This window comes from Cervus elaphus, chromosome 21, assembly GCF_910594005.1.
Source record: "Cervus elaphus chromosome 21, mCerEla1.1, whole genome shotgun sequence".
NCBI classification, from domain to species: domain Eukaryota; kingdom Metazoa; phylum Chordata; class Mammalia; order Artiodactyla; family Cervidae; genus Cervus; species Cervus elaphus.
In genome coordinates, this window is record NC_057835.1 from 35807260 (window position 1) to 35825956 (window position 18697).

The 18697-nt window shown below is 35.9% G+C and overlaps 1 protein-coding gene across 5 annotated transcripts in view; it reads left to right on the plus strand.

The window, feature by feature from the left end:
* Positions 1 to 18697, plus strand: part of C21H8orf34 (chromosome 21 C8orf34 homolog) — a 340111-nt gene that overhangs the window by 111173 nt on the left and 210241 nt on the right. For all 5 annotated transcript variants that reach the window (XM_043880336.1, XM_043880338.1, XM_043880337.1 and 2 more), the window contains 2 exons: positions 5147 to 5319; positions 11183 to 11349. In XM_043880336.1, the coding sequence (XP_043736271.1) occupies positions 5147 to 5319; positions 11183 to 11349 (340 nt within the window). The remainder of the gene's footprint in view (positions 1 to 5146; positions 5320 to 11182; positions 11350 to 18697) is intronic.

Sequence of the window (18697 nt, forward strand, 5' to 3'; positions counted from 1 at the left end):
CTTACCTTGTTTCTGGACATTCAGTTTTCCTCTTCTGGTCCATTTGCTTGTATCTGTTACTCCATTGGGTTTGGAGTTGCTTTGTATTTTAGATTAGTATGAGAGAATTGACATCGTTACATTTCTGAGTTTTTCTACTCATGAACAAGGCATGTTTCCATTTAATTAAATATTGTAGTATTTTATGAAAAAGTCATATAGTATATTCAAAAAGAGCATGCAGATTTTTGTTAAATTTATTCCTTAGTGCCTTGTGTTCTTGACTACTATTGTAAATGGTATCTGTTTTACAAGTTACCTTTTAAAACTTGTTGGCATATAGGAATGAAAATTATTTTTCTAGTTTTATCTTAAATTCAGTAAACTTGCTAAACTCATTAATTTGTAACTTGTTTCTGATTTCTCTTGATTTTCCTATATAAGAAATATATGTAAATGATAGTAGTTTTGTTTCTTCTTTTCTATTAAGTGATGAGACTAATTTGGGATAACCGCACTGAATACTTTCTGTTAGAAAATGGAAGTAATGAGCGGTTTATACAAGTGACTGGTTCATAGCAGCTCTCAAACCTTGCTGGACAGATGTCATTAGTTCTTCCTGTCCACGGTGTTGGGAGGTGTTCCTTAATTGGAAAGTGAAAGTGAAGTCGCTCAGTCGTGTCTGACTCATGGACTGTAGCCTACCAGGCTCCGCTGTCCATGGGATTTTCCAGGCAAGAATACTGGAGTGGGCTGCCATTTCCTTCTCCAGGGGACCTACGCAACCCCGGATTGAACCTGGGTCTCCTGCATTGCAGACAGATGCTTTACTGTCTGGGCCACCAGGAAAGCCCCAGTCCTATTCCCTGGGAGTCCCCATCCATTGTTCTCCGTATCTTGTGGCTTCACCGTCTGAACGTTTCTTTCTTTCTTTCTTTTAACCTTTTGGCTACTTCTGAAGAAAGCACTGGAAAGGATTCCTTTGAGTAACTTCTTCAACTCTCTGACTTTGTGTAGAAAAAATGGAGTCCCTAAGGGCTATTTATTATTTCTTGAATAGTCTCAGTCCTTTTTACTTCAGGCTAATGCCTTTGCCAGTTCAACTACCTCAAATGATTTTTGTGTTTTCTGGGTATTTGATTCAAAGAGTAAGTTAACATTTCAAAGCTGCACAGGCCAAAACTGACTCTGAAGCTGTAAATATGTTTATGGATTTTTTTTCCTAAAACATGTCTTTCCTTAATTTGCTCTTAATGCAAATATAGGCTTAACATTTAATAGTACTACTGTTAATTTTCATTCTTATACTTCAAATGATATTAAATTGTGGCAGATAAATATGCCTTTTCAGTAATTGCAAGTCATTAATTTGATTGCATGATTTCACAGCTGGAAGCTTTGATTTCCTAGCTTTGGGAATATAAATACAGAAGGATATCAGATCAGTTGCTATGTTATGCAAACACTAAAAATTATTTTCTACATTTTCATGAAGGCTGGGACTCAATATCAAGATATCTAACTATTTTCTGTCACTTGTCACTTGGATAAATGTTCACTAAATATGTCTAAATCATATTTCACATGTTGTTTTTGGTGTGTATTGGTATATTAATTAATACTACATTGTATATATTTTAATATTTTATTTGTATAATATTTGGGGGAATTGTAAAGATTGAGTTGATCCGATCTAAATTTTAAGGAATTGTTCGAGACTCTTGTAATATTGCAAATTATAAGTCTGTTTCTCAGATTAAGATATTTTAAAATATATTTTTTCTTATTAGAACTATATATTTATCATAGAATATTAAAAAGACATGCAAATGCCAAAAGAAGAATTTAAGAATTACCTGTAGTCCCTCCATTCAGTTGAAACCAGTAAATTTTGGTCTTACCATTGTGTTTTCAAGTAAATCAAGCAGTGTCTGGCACATAGTGAATCATAATAAATATAAAAGAATGAATAAATGAAGGAGTTAGTCTATGAATGATGCATTGATGGTTTATAGTAGAAACCCTGAGAGATTTTGTTTGTTGTTTTGTTATTGAAAGTGCCTGACTTTAAGCTTTGATTGCTGAGGCATCTACCTCAAAGGTGGTGTCCATGGAGTTTCCCAGGCAAGAATACTGGGGTTGGTTGCCATTTCTTTCTCCAGGGGATCTTCCCAACCTAGGGATTAAACCTAGGTCTCCTGAATTGCAGGCAGATTCTTTACTGACTGAGCTGCCAAGGATGCCCACTTCAAGGGTGGCTATCACTAATAAACATATTTCAGAGATCCAGGTCCCACCCCCACCCTGTAGCTCCTTTGTCTTAGAGGTGTTAGTGGATTTTAATAACCTGATGATTCATTTTTTTTCAACTGGCCACTTAGTTTTTCTCTTCCCACTTTACATTTCTACTCTCTCTTATAAATTTGCCAGTGAAGAATGAGCCCATAAAAACCCGTGGCCCCCACCATTAACCCCAGTGAAAGCAGAAACCCAGGCCCATGCTTGCTGTCTTCCGCTCTCCCTCTGTGTGGTACCAGGTGTATGGTGTAATTCGAGACTCTGTAGATCATCAGTTCAGTTCAGTCGCTCAGTCGTGTCCCACTCTTTGTGACCCCATGGGCTGCAGCACGCCAGGCTTCCCTGTCCATCACCAACTCCCGGAACTTGCTCAAACTCATGTCTATCGAGTCAGTGATGCCATCTAATCATCTCATCCTCTGTCATCCCCTTCTCCTCCTGCCTTCAATCTTTCCCAGGATTGGAGTGTTTTCCAATGAGTCAGTTCTTTGCATCAGGTGGCCAAAGTATTGGAGTTTCAGTTTCAGCATTAGTTCTTCCAATGAATATTCAGGACTGATTTCCTTTAGGATGGACTGGTTTGATCCCCTTGCAGTCCAGGGGATTCTCAAGAGTCTTCTCTAACACCACAGTTCAAAAGCATCAATTCTTCCACACTCAGCTTTCTTTATGGTCCAACTCTCACATCCATATATGACTACTGGAAAAACCATAGCTTTGACTAAAGACCTCTGTTGGCAAAGTAATTGCCGTGCTTTTTAATATGCTCTCTAGGTTGGTCATAGCTTTTCTTCCAAGGAGTAAGCGTCTTTTAATTTCATGGCTGCAGTCACCATCTGCAGGGATTTTGGAGCCCCCAGAAATAAAGTCTGTCACTGTTTCCATTCTATTTGTCATGAAGTGATGGGACCAGATGACATGATCTTAGTTTTTTGAATGTTGAGTTTAAGCCACCTTTTTCACACTCCTCTTTCACTTTCATCAAGAGGCTCTTTGGTTCTTTTTCACTTTCTGCCATAAGGGTGGTGTCCTCTGCTTATCTGAGGTTATTGATAATTCTCCCAGCAATATTGATTCCAGCTTGTGCTTCATCCAGCTCAGCATTTCACATAATGTACTCTGCATATAAGTTTAATGAGCAGGGTGACAATGTACAGCCTATTTGTACTGCTTTTGCAATTGGAACCAGTCTGTTGTTCCATGTCCAGTTCTAACAACTGTTGCTTCTTGACCTGCATACAGATTTCTCAGGAGGCAGGTAAGATGATCTGATATTCCATCTCTTGAAGAATTTCCTAGTTTGTTGTGTTCTACACAGTCAAAGGCTTTGGCGTAGTAAGTAAAACACAAGTAGATGTTTTTCTGGAACTCTCTTGCTTTTTCTGTGATGCAATGGATGTTGGCAATTTGATCTCTGGTTCCTCTGCCTTTAATAAATCCAGCTTGAACACCTGGAAGTTCACGGTTCACATACTGTTGAAGCCTGGCTTGGAGAATTTTGAGCATTACTTTGCTAGCGTGTGAGATGAGTGCAATCGTGTGGTAGTTTGAACATTCTTTGGCATTGCCCTTCTTTGGGATTGGAATGAAAACTGACCTTTTCCAGTCCTGTGGCCACTGCTGGGTTTTCCAGATTTGCTGGCATTTTGAGTGCAGCACTTTCACAGCGTCATTTTTTTAGGATTTGAAATAGCTCAGCTGGAATTCCATCACCTCCACTAGCTTTGTTCACAGTGATGCTTCCTAAAGCCACACAAAAATGCTTCTGTGAGTCATAAACCTTTATTTTTTCAAGTTGCCTGGTGATTATTGCTGAAGAGTATCTTGCACTTATAAAGAACCACAAAGGCTGGTTCACTAACAGTGTTGGTTATTGGTAGGCTGAAACTGGCACATGAAGGTATACCCATATGAATTTTTTAAACAAAAATTAGATCTTACAATAGGTATTGCTTTGTAATCTACCTTGTTTCCACACTGAGGTATCCCTAGCAGTTGCATGTCTTTGGTATTCATTTTAAAGTATTAAATGATGTAAATATTTAAAATATCATTTTAAGAGTCACATCATATCCTAGTCTGTGAAAAAAGATCACGTTAGCATTTTTTAAAATTAGCATAGCATGCCTGTCATTGATATTGCTCTGCTTCCAACCTCTACTGGATTTATCTAAGTGTTAGTCGCTCAGTCGTGGCTGACTCTGTGAGCCTATGAACTGTAGCCCACCAGGCTCCTCTGTTCATGAGATTCTCCAGGCAAGAATACTGGAGTGAGTTGCCATTTCCTTTTCCAACGAATCTTCCCAACCCAGGGATTGAACCCGGGTCTCCTGCATTGCAGGCAGATTCCTTACCGTCTGAGCCACCAGGGAAGCCCCTGGATTTCTAGAAGTCCAAAATGCTTTGCAGTTGGAATCAATATATCCTTCTAACCCTATCTCTCCTGGACTTTGTTCTCTGAGTCCACCTCAATTTCTTCCACGTTTGAAAAATTTTGTATCATTTTCTAACAACACCAAGCTCTTTCACTTCCTGGGCCTTCCCATACACTCCTCCTTGTGTTGCAAATGCTAATCCTCCCCCTCTTCCATCTTGAGGACAAACACACAGCCTAAGAAACCCAAATCAAAGATTTCATTCCTGGATCCTTTACCAAAATGGTCTTCATGAGTGGGCAGCAACCCTATAGAGGAAGTCATCTATAGAGATGGAAAGAACTGAAATTTTATGTCAATTCAGAAAGAAAGGGGGAAAAAAAGTACATTTTAATTTGAGGAAGCAGTTTAAAATCTAGACAAGAATATTTCCCTATCGCCCTTTTCATGGCAATATGTTATCTAAAGCACAGAAATTCTTTTCTTCTCTTCAGGAAACCATGGCATTTAGTTCTTCTCTTCTGAGACCTCGTGTGATTGGCGAGTGGATTGGTCGAGAAGAGAATGATGCTGACCCATTGGCCGCTGAAATGCTACAGCCCCCAGTTCCCAGAAGTAAAAATGAACAATGGGAAAATGAAGACAGTAGCTCTAGCCCTGCAGGAAGGTGAGATGAGATGTCTTCTAAGATTCTGAACACTTTCATCATTTCAGACAAAAGGGAAATCACATGCATGATTTTTTTTTTCACATGCATGATTTTGATGAGATAACTCTTAGCAATTTTATATAGAATATTATGTCACATATAAGATAAAAATAAATTTCTCTCTTTTAAAATTAGAGTTTTCTCAGATTTGCTTTTAGATTTGGTTTTGATTTTTTGCTTTACATCTAGCAAGCTTATCATTTCTTTGCTACCAAAACCAAATAGAAAAATAATTACAAGGACATAAACTGTCAGCCAAGACCTACTGTAATACTGGATAAGACTGGCTTATTATTAGGGTGAGGGTTAAGATTGGAGAGGGAAGACTTCTGATTTACCAGAGAGATCTAGTTATTCAGCAAGAAGAAAACTTTTAAATGTATGTTAGACTATTGTGGTTTAGTCGCTAAGTCATGTCCAACTCTTGCTACCCCATGAACTGTAGCCCACCAGGCTCTTCTGTCCATGGGATTTTCCAGGTAAGAATATTGGAGTGGGTTGCCATTTCCTTCTCCAGGGGATCTTCCTGACCCTGGGATCGAACCCAAGTATGAAAGACTATACAAGGTGGAATTAGATGGAATATATAGAGAGAAACCTTGATTTAGAACCATTTGAGTTTAGAGTTGATAACTATGATTGAATATAATTATTTACATTCTCTATGGCTTAACTTTTGAAATGATTTTGAAACTATTATAATTTGTGAATTTGAAAGTCCCTGGTTTATTTTACTCAATCCTATGATGCTCAAAATGGTTTCAGAAGATTTGCCCTAAGTTTCCATGTACTGGTGTGCATGCATGCTAAGTTGCTTCAATGTGTCTGACTCTGCGACACTATGGACTATAGCCCACCAGGTTCCTCTGTCCATGGGATTCTCCAGGCAGGAATACTGGAGTGGGTTGCCATTTCTTTCTCCAGGGGATCTTTCTGACCCAGCCATCAAAGTTGCGTCTCTTTATGTCTCCTGCATTGGAAAGCAGTTCTTTACTACTGAGAAGCCCCCTCTATATACTAGTAGAAGTGAGATAATTTTGAAAAGGTTAGATAATAATTTTTAGAAAAAGTGTATTCAGTATAACTATTTCTTGTAATACTAACTGCAGTGAGTAAAATTTGAAATGAAAATGAAAACTGCTATGAGGAAGTTGGAGTGGAAAGGCATTATCAAGGCATGGCTTACAAAAGATTGAGAAAAAATACTCATGGACTGAAATGTGACAGGAACTTAAACTTTCTGTGAATGTTGCTAGCTGAGCACCACAGAAGAGTTTTTCCTGTGCATAGCATAGCCACAGTAACTTTGTGTTTCCTACATTAAATTTAGCAGCAACCAATAACCATTCTTTCTCAAGGAGAAAATTGTATTTTCTACAATGTAATAGCTTTCAGGGTTTTTTTTACTTTGACTTATCATTTGGCTAGAGGGAAGGAAATTCGGAATACTCGTTTAATGTGCTTCAGGCATATAGAAAATTGATTCTATTTCCATGAGAAATAACTTTTAAATTATTTAAATAGTTGAAGTGTACTGTATAAGGAGAAGAAAACCATTTCTAAAAATCCATTTACCTTCTTTTGTGAAATGTCAGATCAATTTCACCTGTCAATGAGGGTAATTTTATTTTTAATACTAGACGTATGAAACACACTACACCTTTATCTTTATTCGTTGCTAGATCTTTAATTCTTAAATATAAAATAGAGAAATGTCGATTTTCATTGTGCTTTCATTTAGTCATAGTAATAAATAAGAGCTATTTATTGCAAATGTTAGTCCTTCTGTTTTCTTCCTGGCTTCAGTGAGCTCTTATTTTCTCTTGAATATCCAATAAATGAGACTTTCTCTTGCAATCCTAGTAATATCCATTACCAGAAAACTCAGTCCGTGGAGCTCTCACTCAAATATTTGTTTTGAAAGGTTGTTTTAACTTTTATTTTTCTCTATCTTTAATTAATGAATCGATATATTACCTATGAAATGAAGAAAGAGGTGAAAATCCTGCTCAGATGCCCCATTAGAGAAAAAAGAAGGCATGCTTTCTGAACTAAATTTAAAGAGTAGCAGTAAAGTTATGGGTTAGAAACTATATTCCATCATCTAATACAAAACCAGGATTTCTGAATTTAGGCCGGGAGCTCACACAGCACTAAATTTGACTGGAATGAATAAAAACAGATTGGGGAGCAATTTCCTAGTGAATCAAGAGTCTGTTGCTAGGGTATTAGCTTTTGCCCTTGAATAGTAATGACTTTATCTTATAACTTAACAGTCTTAAAAATTAGCAGACTAATTACATTCTAGACTCCTGAAAGAGAAGACTTAATTTTTAAGGATGACTTCTGTTTTTTCTCTCCCCTACTGGACCTCCTACATTGCCATTGTCAGTAGGCATCTGCTATGTGAGTGAAGCAGGCACAGAAGACTGTGAGTAGACATCTAATAAATAAAAGTTATTTATACGAAGGGTTGGAGAAGGAAATGGCAACCCACTCCGGTGCTCCTGCCTGGAGAATCCCAGGGACAGAGGAGCCTGGTGGGCTGCCGTCTATGGGGTCGCACAGAGTCGGACACGACTGAAGCGACTTAGCAGCAGCAGCAGCAGCATACGAAGGGTTGTTTATAGTCTATCGTAACATTTTATCTCTTTTCCTATTGTGGAAAAGGAAAATTCCCTCCTGTTAATTGCTCAGGTCTTATTTGAATGGCTGTTATTACAGCACCCAATCTTTAGTACATCGCTAATTTTCCCTCTCATTCAGAACAATACAGACATAATAGGCTGGACTTTCACCATTAGATTAGAGAGAATTAAATAAATGGTGTGGTAAATCACTGAGAGTCTTATGAATAGACTCTTACCCACCATATTTTCCTGGAACTTTAAAAAAATGATACACTTTACCTGAACTTTTTCCTTAGGTCCTACAAATACAGCATTGTGTGAAGAGGGTCAGCAACTTTAGTATACATAGCTGTCATCTGAAAGGTTAAGCGCTGGTTAAAATGAAGGCAATTATGAGGGCAATAAGAGAAACTAATAAAATAAGACAAGACGATGTAATTGTTAATGGTTAAGAGAGTTTAAGAAAGTAAAGCATCTGAACAAGCAAACGGAAGGGTCATAAGGGAGAGGTGAATGTGTTAGGGAACGATTGCATGTGTTCTGTGATTGTCGCGTGCTACCATTTGACATTGGTTGCTCTGGCTTCTCCAGGCATTTAGTGGGAAGCATACATATTCATTGCACATTTAGAGTTGTTAAAAATAATCACACATTGATAATATAAATGTAAATAAAAATTGAGTTAATAAACCTATATACTTATATTTTGAGCCATCTCAATTAGAATTTGCAATAGCTGATAATAGACTTTCTAAAATTACTTGCTAAATTATAATTGAATTCTTAAATAGGCTTATCAAGCCTTGAAAGTCTACTAAAGCTCCTCTAAGATGAACCACTTTATTAAAGTAAGAATAATATCAATAAATATTATAGATCTTGTAAGTTGACTTTATTCATTGAGAGCATTATTATCAGATATAAATATGCCATAAAATGAATAGAAAATTTTATAAACTAGAAACATATATCAAATATTGAAAGCTAAATTCACTTCCCATAAGCAGTGCTCCTTTTCATTAAACCTCATAATTGCTTCTGATATATCTGTTAACAAACCCTAGAAATGTTCCCCTCCTCTTAGAGCTCCTCTGTTGGCAACTAGAAAGAAACAACAAATAAGCAAATATATTAATTTATGCCATAAATTCAAGTGGTGATAAGAGGTATGATGGAAAATAAACCAGAAGAAGAAGAAAGAAAATGGATGGAGGGAACTTTAAAAAAAAAAAAAAGGATGCCAAGAATAAAGAAATAATCATAAAATTGTCTAATTTTGGCTGTTGTGGGCATGTTAGAAAATATATAATACATGTGGCAGAGACCATATCAAACTTAGTACTTTATTTGCTATTCTTGAATATTCTCACATGCAGATTTTTACAATAAGGAATATTGATCAATCAAAAATGATTTTGCCAAAGTAATTAAAAAACAGAAACCTTAAAAATATCTAAAACATACAAAAATTGCCCCTTGTAACTCACAAATTTCTCTTTAAAACCAAAAAAGTATATAACTAAATCATATATTTCAGAATGTTGATTACGTCATTTTAATATATTAAAAATTTGCTCTCATTTTTTTAAGAACTTATTCATTTATTTAGTTAGGAAATACTTACCCTAATTCAAATAGTCATTTTATGAAACACATTGCTAGTCATCTTTGGACTCATAGACTCAGATGGACTCATTATTAGACAGCTTTTTGGATTCAATCTGTGTCTAGTTCTGGTAGCACACCACCATCTTCATGACCAAATCATGTATTTTAATGAGACTAAAGAAAACACTTGCTTCACCGTTCATGAAATGGTCTTGGTCATTGTCAGGGAGTTACACATTTGTTATCTGTCACTTGTTCCTCATTATTCACATTCCAATCTATTCGTTCTTTTTTCTTTTGTTTCATTACCTACCTTTCCATTTCCCTGGATTCTCATCTCTCTCAAGTTGGAGAACTCATATTACATCTACTTAAATGAATTCTTATTTTATTAGAAAATATGAGATTCAAAAAGAAAGTGTGAATTTGTCAAATATTTATTGAGCACTAATACAAGGTAATGTGCTAGGTACTGGGCAAGACCAATATGGAAACAAAAATTGTAGACTCAAAGTATTGGGTTGACCAGAAAGTTTGTACAGATTTTCCCATAAGATGTTATGGAAAAGCAATACTTGCTTTAAAGTGAGGAGAATGGCAAGGACATATGTCTTATTTCTGTAGCTCAGTGCACACAACGTCTGATACATAGCAAGCAGTTAATAAATGTCTTGCTAAATAAATTATAAAAACATCACATTTAGACATATAAAGAAGTAAAAGAGCTCTTTTGCATAAATCAAAATGCAGCAATTAAGGGTGAAACTTTTTGTGATCTCTTCAACAACTTGGGCTTTAATACAAAGAGAACCTGTTAATTTCTGATTAAGAGTCAAGACAAAGGGCACACAGATTTTCCTATTAAGCTTCAGTAGTGAACTAAACGAGCTTAGCAGATAGCTCAAGAGAGGAATCATCCAGTTTTCCTACAAAAGAGACCACACAGGGCAAGAAAAGTCTAACACTTACCAACCTGTGTTCATAATCAGAATGTGGAAAAAAATGGAGCAAGGTCAGACCCCCTGAAAGAGTGGGGCCAGGAGGAAGAGAGCAGATATCAGAAGGCAGACCATCCAGTGGGAGGAGGTAGAGGGGATGGTCACTTTCAATTGTTCTTGTCCAGGTGATCCTTGTTTAGAACTTAAGTGTTAGACCAAAGCAAAGTGGAGTCCTGGAGTTTATTGATGGGCTTTCCCACATGGCGCAGTGGTAAAGAATCTGCCTGCCAATGCAGGAGACACAAGAAATGCTGGTTTGATCCCTGGATCAGGAAGATGCCCTGGAGGAGGAAATGGCAACCCACTCCAGTATTCTTGCCTGGAAAATTCCATGGACTGGGTAGCCTGGTGGGCTATAGTTCATGAGGTTGCAAAAAAATGGACATGACTTACTGACTAAACAACAACAACAATATATATAGTCATTGCACATTTAGAGTTTTTATTTTACTGGAGTTATTTATGTTACTAATATATGCATAGATTTGCAAAGCAAAATATTTGAGTGAAAATTTGTAGATTTTCTTTAGTTATCACAGCTAACTGTCATCCTCATTGAAAGTTCACATTGAACTATTTCTTCAGCTTAAAGGTGGAGCTCAAGACTAAAGGATTAAAACAGCAGCAACAGCAACATAAGAAACTTCTGGCAGCCATGCTTTCTCAAGATTCTTTTGAGTCTGTCCATAGTCCCACCCCATCTGTAACAGAAGAAGATATTGATAATGAAGATGATGCAATGGAATTGCTGGGTAATTTTAAAAATTAATAATTTTCTCTTTTTATTCTCTGGCATTGTAAAAGTGTGTAGTGGTTTAGAGATTTTAAAGGTTTTGAGTGGTTTTGTCATAGAGTAGAGAAACCATTTAACATACACTTTTCATTAGACTTTCATGGAGATGCATGTGAGAATTAAGTTGAAATTAACTTGGCATGTAAAATATTTATCGGACTGTATTTTGTGCTTTGTATAGGCAGAACTTACCTTCTCCCTGCTTAAACAGTCTTTATTCTGTGTGCAATTGTGATACAAATTCAGGTCTGTCTGCTTTATTCTCTGATTATTACTGCCTTGATCACATCTTCTGTCTATACAATATATCCAGAGTACCTATTTCAGAGTTCATTCCAAACTGTCTCCCTGTTGTTTCAAAGATGTTTTAGAAAAAGCAAGTTAAGCTTAAAGGGGCAGATAGTAAATTAATGTTAGTATGTCTTCCATAAATGACAGGAAAGTTTGCAGAGATTTCAGTGTTTTTATAGTCTTATTACTTTTATGGAAACCTTATTGATGCTGTATATATAGGAAGTCCTTTTGTATCTTTTAATGAAGTAGATGTCTATTTTCGTTTCGTCAGAATCTCTGCATAGTAGTTTTTTTTAAATTGAACTTCCTTTTGTAAAACCATTTTTTCAAAGAAGGAAATGAAATTTTATTTCAGAGCAAATGATCCACATATAAAACAGAGTTTTTAGTTCAGTGATACTATCTATTCTATTCTAAATAATTAGGACAGTTTTCAAATATTTTGTAACATTATCCTAGGAAATGAAAAAATGATAAAAATCATTGGAATTTTTCAAATAAGTTTTACATATAGAAAAAGGACCCCCAGAAATATAGACATTTTAAAGATTTTTTTTTCTAAACTAGCTTTCTGGGTTTTAAGTGTTTATGGCAGTAAAATACTGTTATTGTAATAAATGATATAGGTTTCCAAGGATAGGCTTACAAAGTGTTATTTAGTTAGTGATGGCAGGTTCACTGATGTTGTCTGATGTTATAATAACTGCATTCATTCGAAAATTTAGAAGACTGTGTCTTGGCATTTTCGCTTCATGCTGTCCATCTTTTTTTAAAAAGAACTGTTAAGTTTTGTTGTATTTTTTAAGGGATCTCATTTCCCACCAGATGTGCCAGATGCAGTGGCTGTACCTTCATCCAGCTTCCATTCAGCAAACCTTTACTGAATGCTAGGCACTGGGCTTAGTCCTGGGGATGTAAAAATAATTGTGGTTTCAGTGTGTTCAAGTGTTCAAAATGAAAATACAAATACATCACTCAGTTTTCACTACAGGTGCTTAAATTTAGTTAAGCAAAGAGTCGTACATAGGAATAGCATCCAGTGCGGAAGTAGGGGCCGGTGATCAAGGAATGCTTTCTGGAGAGACTTATTCCTCTGCTAAGTCCCGGAGGAGAAGCGGATGGAGTTTGGCAGGCAGAGTGTGGTCCTGACCCTTGCAGGTTTGCTGATGCAGGAGTGGATTCTTGTTGTGCTCCATGACACTGCCTATATGTTGTTCCTCTGCCCTCATCAGTAGCAGTGAAGGGGGCAAGTCTGGAATAGTGACTGTTCATGGATGTGGCCTGTGTGACATCAGTGTTGATGAATCGGTACATGGGTAATTGGTTGTACAGATATCCTTCTGTCTCATCCTTTTCCTTTAAATGACAGCTCACAGTCAGTTGATACCCATATGAAGTTAGTTTTACTCTATCTTGCAGAGAGTATCTTTTGAAGAAATCCAGGCATTCTCTGAATCGCTTTGAGATTCCTGAGAACATCAGGAATGTCTTATCAGAATGGTTGGTTGTTGTTCAGTTGCTCAGTCGTGTCTGGCTCTTTGCAACCCCATGGGCTGTAGCCCACCAGGCTCCTTTGTACAGGGGATTTCCTGGGCAAGAATACTGCAGTGGCTTAGGAACTCATCTTGTTTCAGTAACACCAAGGGATTCTTAAAGGAGACTCAGGCGTCCACTCAGTATTGGCATCCCTATATCTCAGCTCTGCTGTTCTGAGGTTTCTAGTCTTCCGAGATGAATACCAAAGGATTGGGTTTTGGAGACTTCCTAATGTGAGCAATTAATATCTGGGTCTCAATTTTGTTTTCATTTAGACATTTTAGCGTGTGGTCTGAACAAATTTAAGAATGAGAGGTAGTTGGAGGTTTGGACTTTTCTCCTTGTGAAGTCTGCACAGGCAGATGGTGGTTTACTAGTGCTGGTCTCTAGGTTATAAGATTTCCCAGCGACAATATAGAATATTCCAAGCACTCTTGGCTGTCCCCTAAAATAATGCCATATACAACCCTGTTGCCTAGCTGTCTCAATGAACAAAGGTCATAAAACAGAAAACTGTATCGGCAAATTATTGTGCCCAGAGACTTCATCAATTAAGTAAAATGTTCTTTGAATGAAATATATTTGTCTCTAAGGCCCTAATATTCCTACTCATTAATATTATTCTATTATTTAGAAATATTTATTTAAAATGTAGACTCAGAGGTTTTTTCCAAAGTAGTATATGTAAGTTCATGACTTATAATGTTAGTTATGCCTTTAACTAATGTAGTGAATGGCTCATCTCTTACATGAAATCAAACAGATGTCCATGAATAATTTCAGTTAGTGCAGGAGCTAAGAATTTTTCAGCCATGATATTGTAGTAGATGAATATGTGAAGTACAGGTATGAAATAAAATGGTTATTAAGTTACTCAGTTTTAAGAACTGTATCTTCAGTAGGCTTGTGCATTCCATTGGATTTTAAATCCTACACCAATCAATTGATGAAACATTCCTAAATCAATTTAGAAACCCTATAGTATCTATCTTCCTAGTCCTTTTAATATTAGATTTGCATCTTGTTGTTTATTATTAAAGAATTTTGAGATAATCATTTTGAAACTCTGATTCTAGAAAAACATAAGTGAAGTGATTGTACATATTTGAGGAAAATATAAATACCAAGTTCTTGAACTTATTTGAAATCGAATTTTAGCATGTGAAATCATTGTAAACTGCAACAGTGACATCTGGTATTTAAAATATCTTTTTGAATCTCCAACATTGTTTAGAATGAATTTACTATAGCTTATGTGTTTTAAGGGTTTAACTTGTGATTGTTAACTATACTGTAACTGGCTGAAAGTTTTATTTATTATGCATGGGAAGCAGTGCACTTTGTGTGCTGATAAATAAGTAAAAAACATAATTATTAGTTAACAATATAAGAGAAGATTATTCCTAAGTAAAACTTGTTGATTTGAAGGGGAAAAAACTTTTAATTGAATTAGTAGAACTTATTAAGAGTAAAATTATTGGCCTTTGTTTTGTTTGTTAAGAAATCTAGTATTATTAATATATGCTAATATTTAATTCTTCACAGTTGTGTATTTGTGAATTTCTTTTCTAAGTGTACTACACAAATGAAAATATTATAATACAATATCTATAATTTTAAGTAGATTATTTTCTATGATTACTTAAAATGCTACTTAAAAACTCATGGTATAAAAGTAGCTTTTATTATGAAATTAAGATATACATGTGTATGTGCTCAACTATGTCTGACTCTTTGCCACGCCATGCTCTGTAGCCCACTAGACACCCCTGTCCATGGGGTTTCTCAAGCAAGAATACTGGAATGGGTTGCCATTACCTTCTTTAGGGGATCTTTCTGGCCCAGGGATCAAACCCATGTCTCTTGTGTCTCCTGCATTGGCAGGTGGATTCTTTACCACTATGCCATCTGGAAAGCCTGGAATTAATATATAGCAGAGAATAAAATATCCAAACTTGTGAAATTTTAAGATACAATTTTAAGCACCTCTGAAATTGGTGCTGTAATTACAGAAAAGGCTGAATAAGATATCTGACAATTCATCTCAAATTAAGTAGTTTTCAACTTCAAATATAAGATGTTCTCAATATTTCAATAATTATGCTAGAATTGATCACAATGAATAGAACGTGAAAGAATATTCACATTATTTTTAGAGTTATTAAAGTCAATAACTTTTCAAAAGTGGAGAAACAAATACCTGTATATCGTACTGCATTCAGTTGCACAGAAAATTTGAGGAACCTCATTAGTTTAAAAGATATTTCAGTTTGTAAATGTGAGTCTATTTTCATTATAGTACATGGAATTTTCATTTTATTTTTGATGGGACGTTCATTGCAGTTTTGTGTTTGATTATTCTGTATATAATTTATCCTCATTTTAAATGTCACCAGAACTTTTTGAAAGCTACTTTTTTGCACATTTTAGCATGGTATTACTTTAAAAAGCTTTCTCTTAGATTTTTCTCTGAATTGATGAGACAAATATCTAAAAATCACTTTCTAGAGAGGCTAAAAAAGAGAAACGACTTTAGTCATGCTTTATAATTCCTGGTCTTAGCTTATATATAATCATATCAAAATTAAAACTGTTTTACCGAAAACAAGGTGGTTGAAAATATATTTTATTTATTTGAAATTTAATAATTAAAACCAAGTATAATTATTCTGGTATTCTTTGCAGAATATAGTAATTGAATTTCTAAAACCCAGTTGGCAGTATCTTCCCAAATTATGTAAAATATAAACTTAATTTTCTGGAAGGACTTATTTGTCAAAGGTTTGACAATTTTTTTTTTAATGGATGCTTCTTAAAACAGACCATTCATATTCTCAAAATAAGAACATGCATTTCACCTAATGAGAAATGGATACTGTCACTCAATGATGTTAAAGAAAAAAATGGAGAGGGCCTTTAAATGTTTTAAAAAAAAATCTGTCTACCTATCACTATACCTGTATTTTAATAATCTAAAGCATATGATATGATCTAAATCACAAAGGGACATTCTTAAAAACTTCATTTCTTTTGCGTATTGATTATTGGTAACATCAGGATGTCAGAAAACTTATAGTTTTAAAATGATATTCTTTGTAGAAATTTTTCTTTTAAAAAGTCTTAGGACTTTCAAAAATTATATTTATGGATCCTTTAATACTGTGTACAAGATTGCTTTAAATATGGTTTAGAAATTCATTCAGCATATACAAAAGTAACTTAATACAGAATTAGTACATATTTGAGGTTAAAATATCCAAATTAGTGGATGTTAAGACATAGCAATTTTCAGCACCTCTGAAGTTAGTACTCTAAATCTAGAACATACTGAATAAAATACCTTCTGAATCTCTCAATTTAAGTAGCTCTCATTTAAAAATATCAGTCTCAAAAATTCCAGTAATTATACTGGCTGTATTAACCAAACATTATAGAAAATTGGCACATATATTTTTAAATGTTCACTAAATTAATTAGTACAACTGAAGAGCTAGGATGCCTGTACACAGATGTGTGAAAATCTTTTTCACATGCTGAATAATAAAGATTTCCTCCTGTTAAGCCACAGAATATATTGTAAAAGAAATTCTATGAAATACTTTTACTATAGAGTTTATCCTGTATTTCTGAATTCTGATTTCATCTTGCTTTCGTACCATCATTGCCGGCACAAATGCCAAGTGAGCCTGGGTTAAAGTGTAACCTGAGTGGGGTTAATAGCACAGTGCTTGTCTTTCTGGATTATAGTGAAAACATTTGAGAAAATATGCTGAAACATTCTTCCATTCAGCAACTACCACACATCTGCTATGTGAACAGTGCTGGTACATATTAATAAACAGCACTAAGAATATTGTGCCCTCTGTGGAAATGGCAACCCATTCCAGTATTCTTGCCTGGAAAATTCCATGGAGAGAGGAACCTGACAGGCTGCGGTCCGTGGGGTTGCAGGGAGTCGGACACGACTGAGCAACTAGGACTGACCTCTTTAGGCTGTGAAGGAAGCGTGAATCCAGTGAGCCCTGGCATCTACATAGAATCACATATCCTGTGGATCTTCGCTTTAGCTCTCAATTAGTCCATTAATTCATTCACAGGTTTGTCACTGTTTCCACTGACAGTGACTCTGCACATTCCTGGGAGTTCAAATTTGCATAAATGCAGATATGTTTCATAAACTGTCGACTCTTCGGGGATGATTCTTAAGATTTGTTTTGCTTAAAAAGCATTTGAGAAACTTATTAAATGCCAATTCCTGTGGCCTTTATCCCCAATTTTTGTTTCATTAGATTTGGATACAGCCCATGAATCAACGTTTTTCAACATAATTGCCCTTCCTCCCATCTTGCAAGAGATTCTGTTGCAGGTGTTGTTTAGAACATATAGTGAGGAACTCTGATCTTGGTGTGTGAAGTGAGAGTGTTAGTCACTCAGTCATGTCTGACGTTTTGCGACACCATGGACTGAAGCCCACCAAGCTTCTCTGTCCATGAAATTTCCCCAGCAAAAATCCTGGAATGAGTTGCCATTTCCTTGTCCAGGGGATCTTCCAGACCCAGGGATTGAACCCCAGTCTTCTGCATTGTAGGCAGATTCTTTACTGTCTGAGTGACCAGGGAAGCCCATATGTTCAATGCACTCTTTTGTTTGACGTGATATATCCTGAAGCAAGAGGAATAAAATATTAGAAAGTCTAACTTTTACAACAGAAAGTACATGGAATAGAGATCTCTGAGTTAACCAAATTCTTCTGAACTGTTTCCTGGAGATAAGGAAAACTCTTGCTAAAAAGCTCTGGGTGATGCAGTTTCTATTAGCTTATTATCTCTGTCTTTCTTCCTGATATCTTACTTAGAGGAGCACTTAAAAAATGAACTGCTAAAGGTAGAAAAATTCAGTTCAGTTAGGTTCAGTTGCTCAGTCCTGTCCGACTCTTTGCAATGCCATGGACTGCAGCACACCAGGCTTCCCTGTCCATCACCAACTCCTGAAGTTTGCTCAAACTCATGTCCATCAAGTTGGTGATGCCATCCAACCATCTCATCCTCTGTCGTCCCCTTCTCCTCCTGCCTTCAATCTTTCCCAGCATCAGGATCTTTTCTAATGAGTCAGCTCTTTAAATCAGGTAGCCAAAGTATTGGAGCTTCAGCTTCAGCACCAGTCCTTCCAATGAATATTTAGGATTGATTTCCTTTAGGATTGGTTGGTTTGAGCTCCTTGTTATCCAAGGGACTCTCAAGAGTCTTCTCTAGCACCACAGTTCAAAAGCATCAATTCCTTAGTGCTCAGCCTTCTTTATGGTCCAGCTTTCACATCCATACATGACTACTGGTAAAACCATAATTTTTACTATATGGACCTTTGTCAGCAAAAGTGGTATCTCTGCTATTTAATACCCTATTTAGATTTGTAATAGCTTTTCTTCCAAGAAGCAAATGTGTCAATATTATGGCTGCAGTAACCATCTGCCATGATTT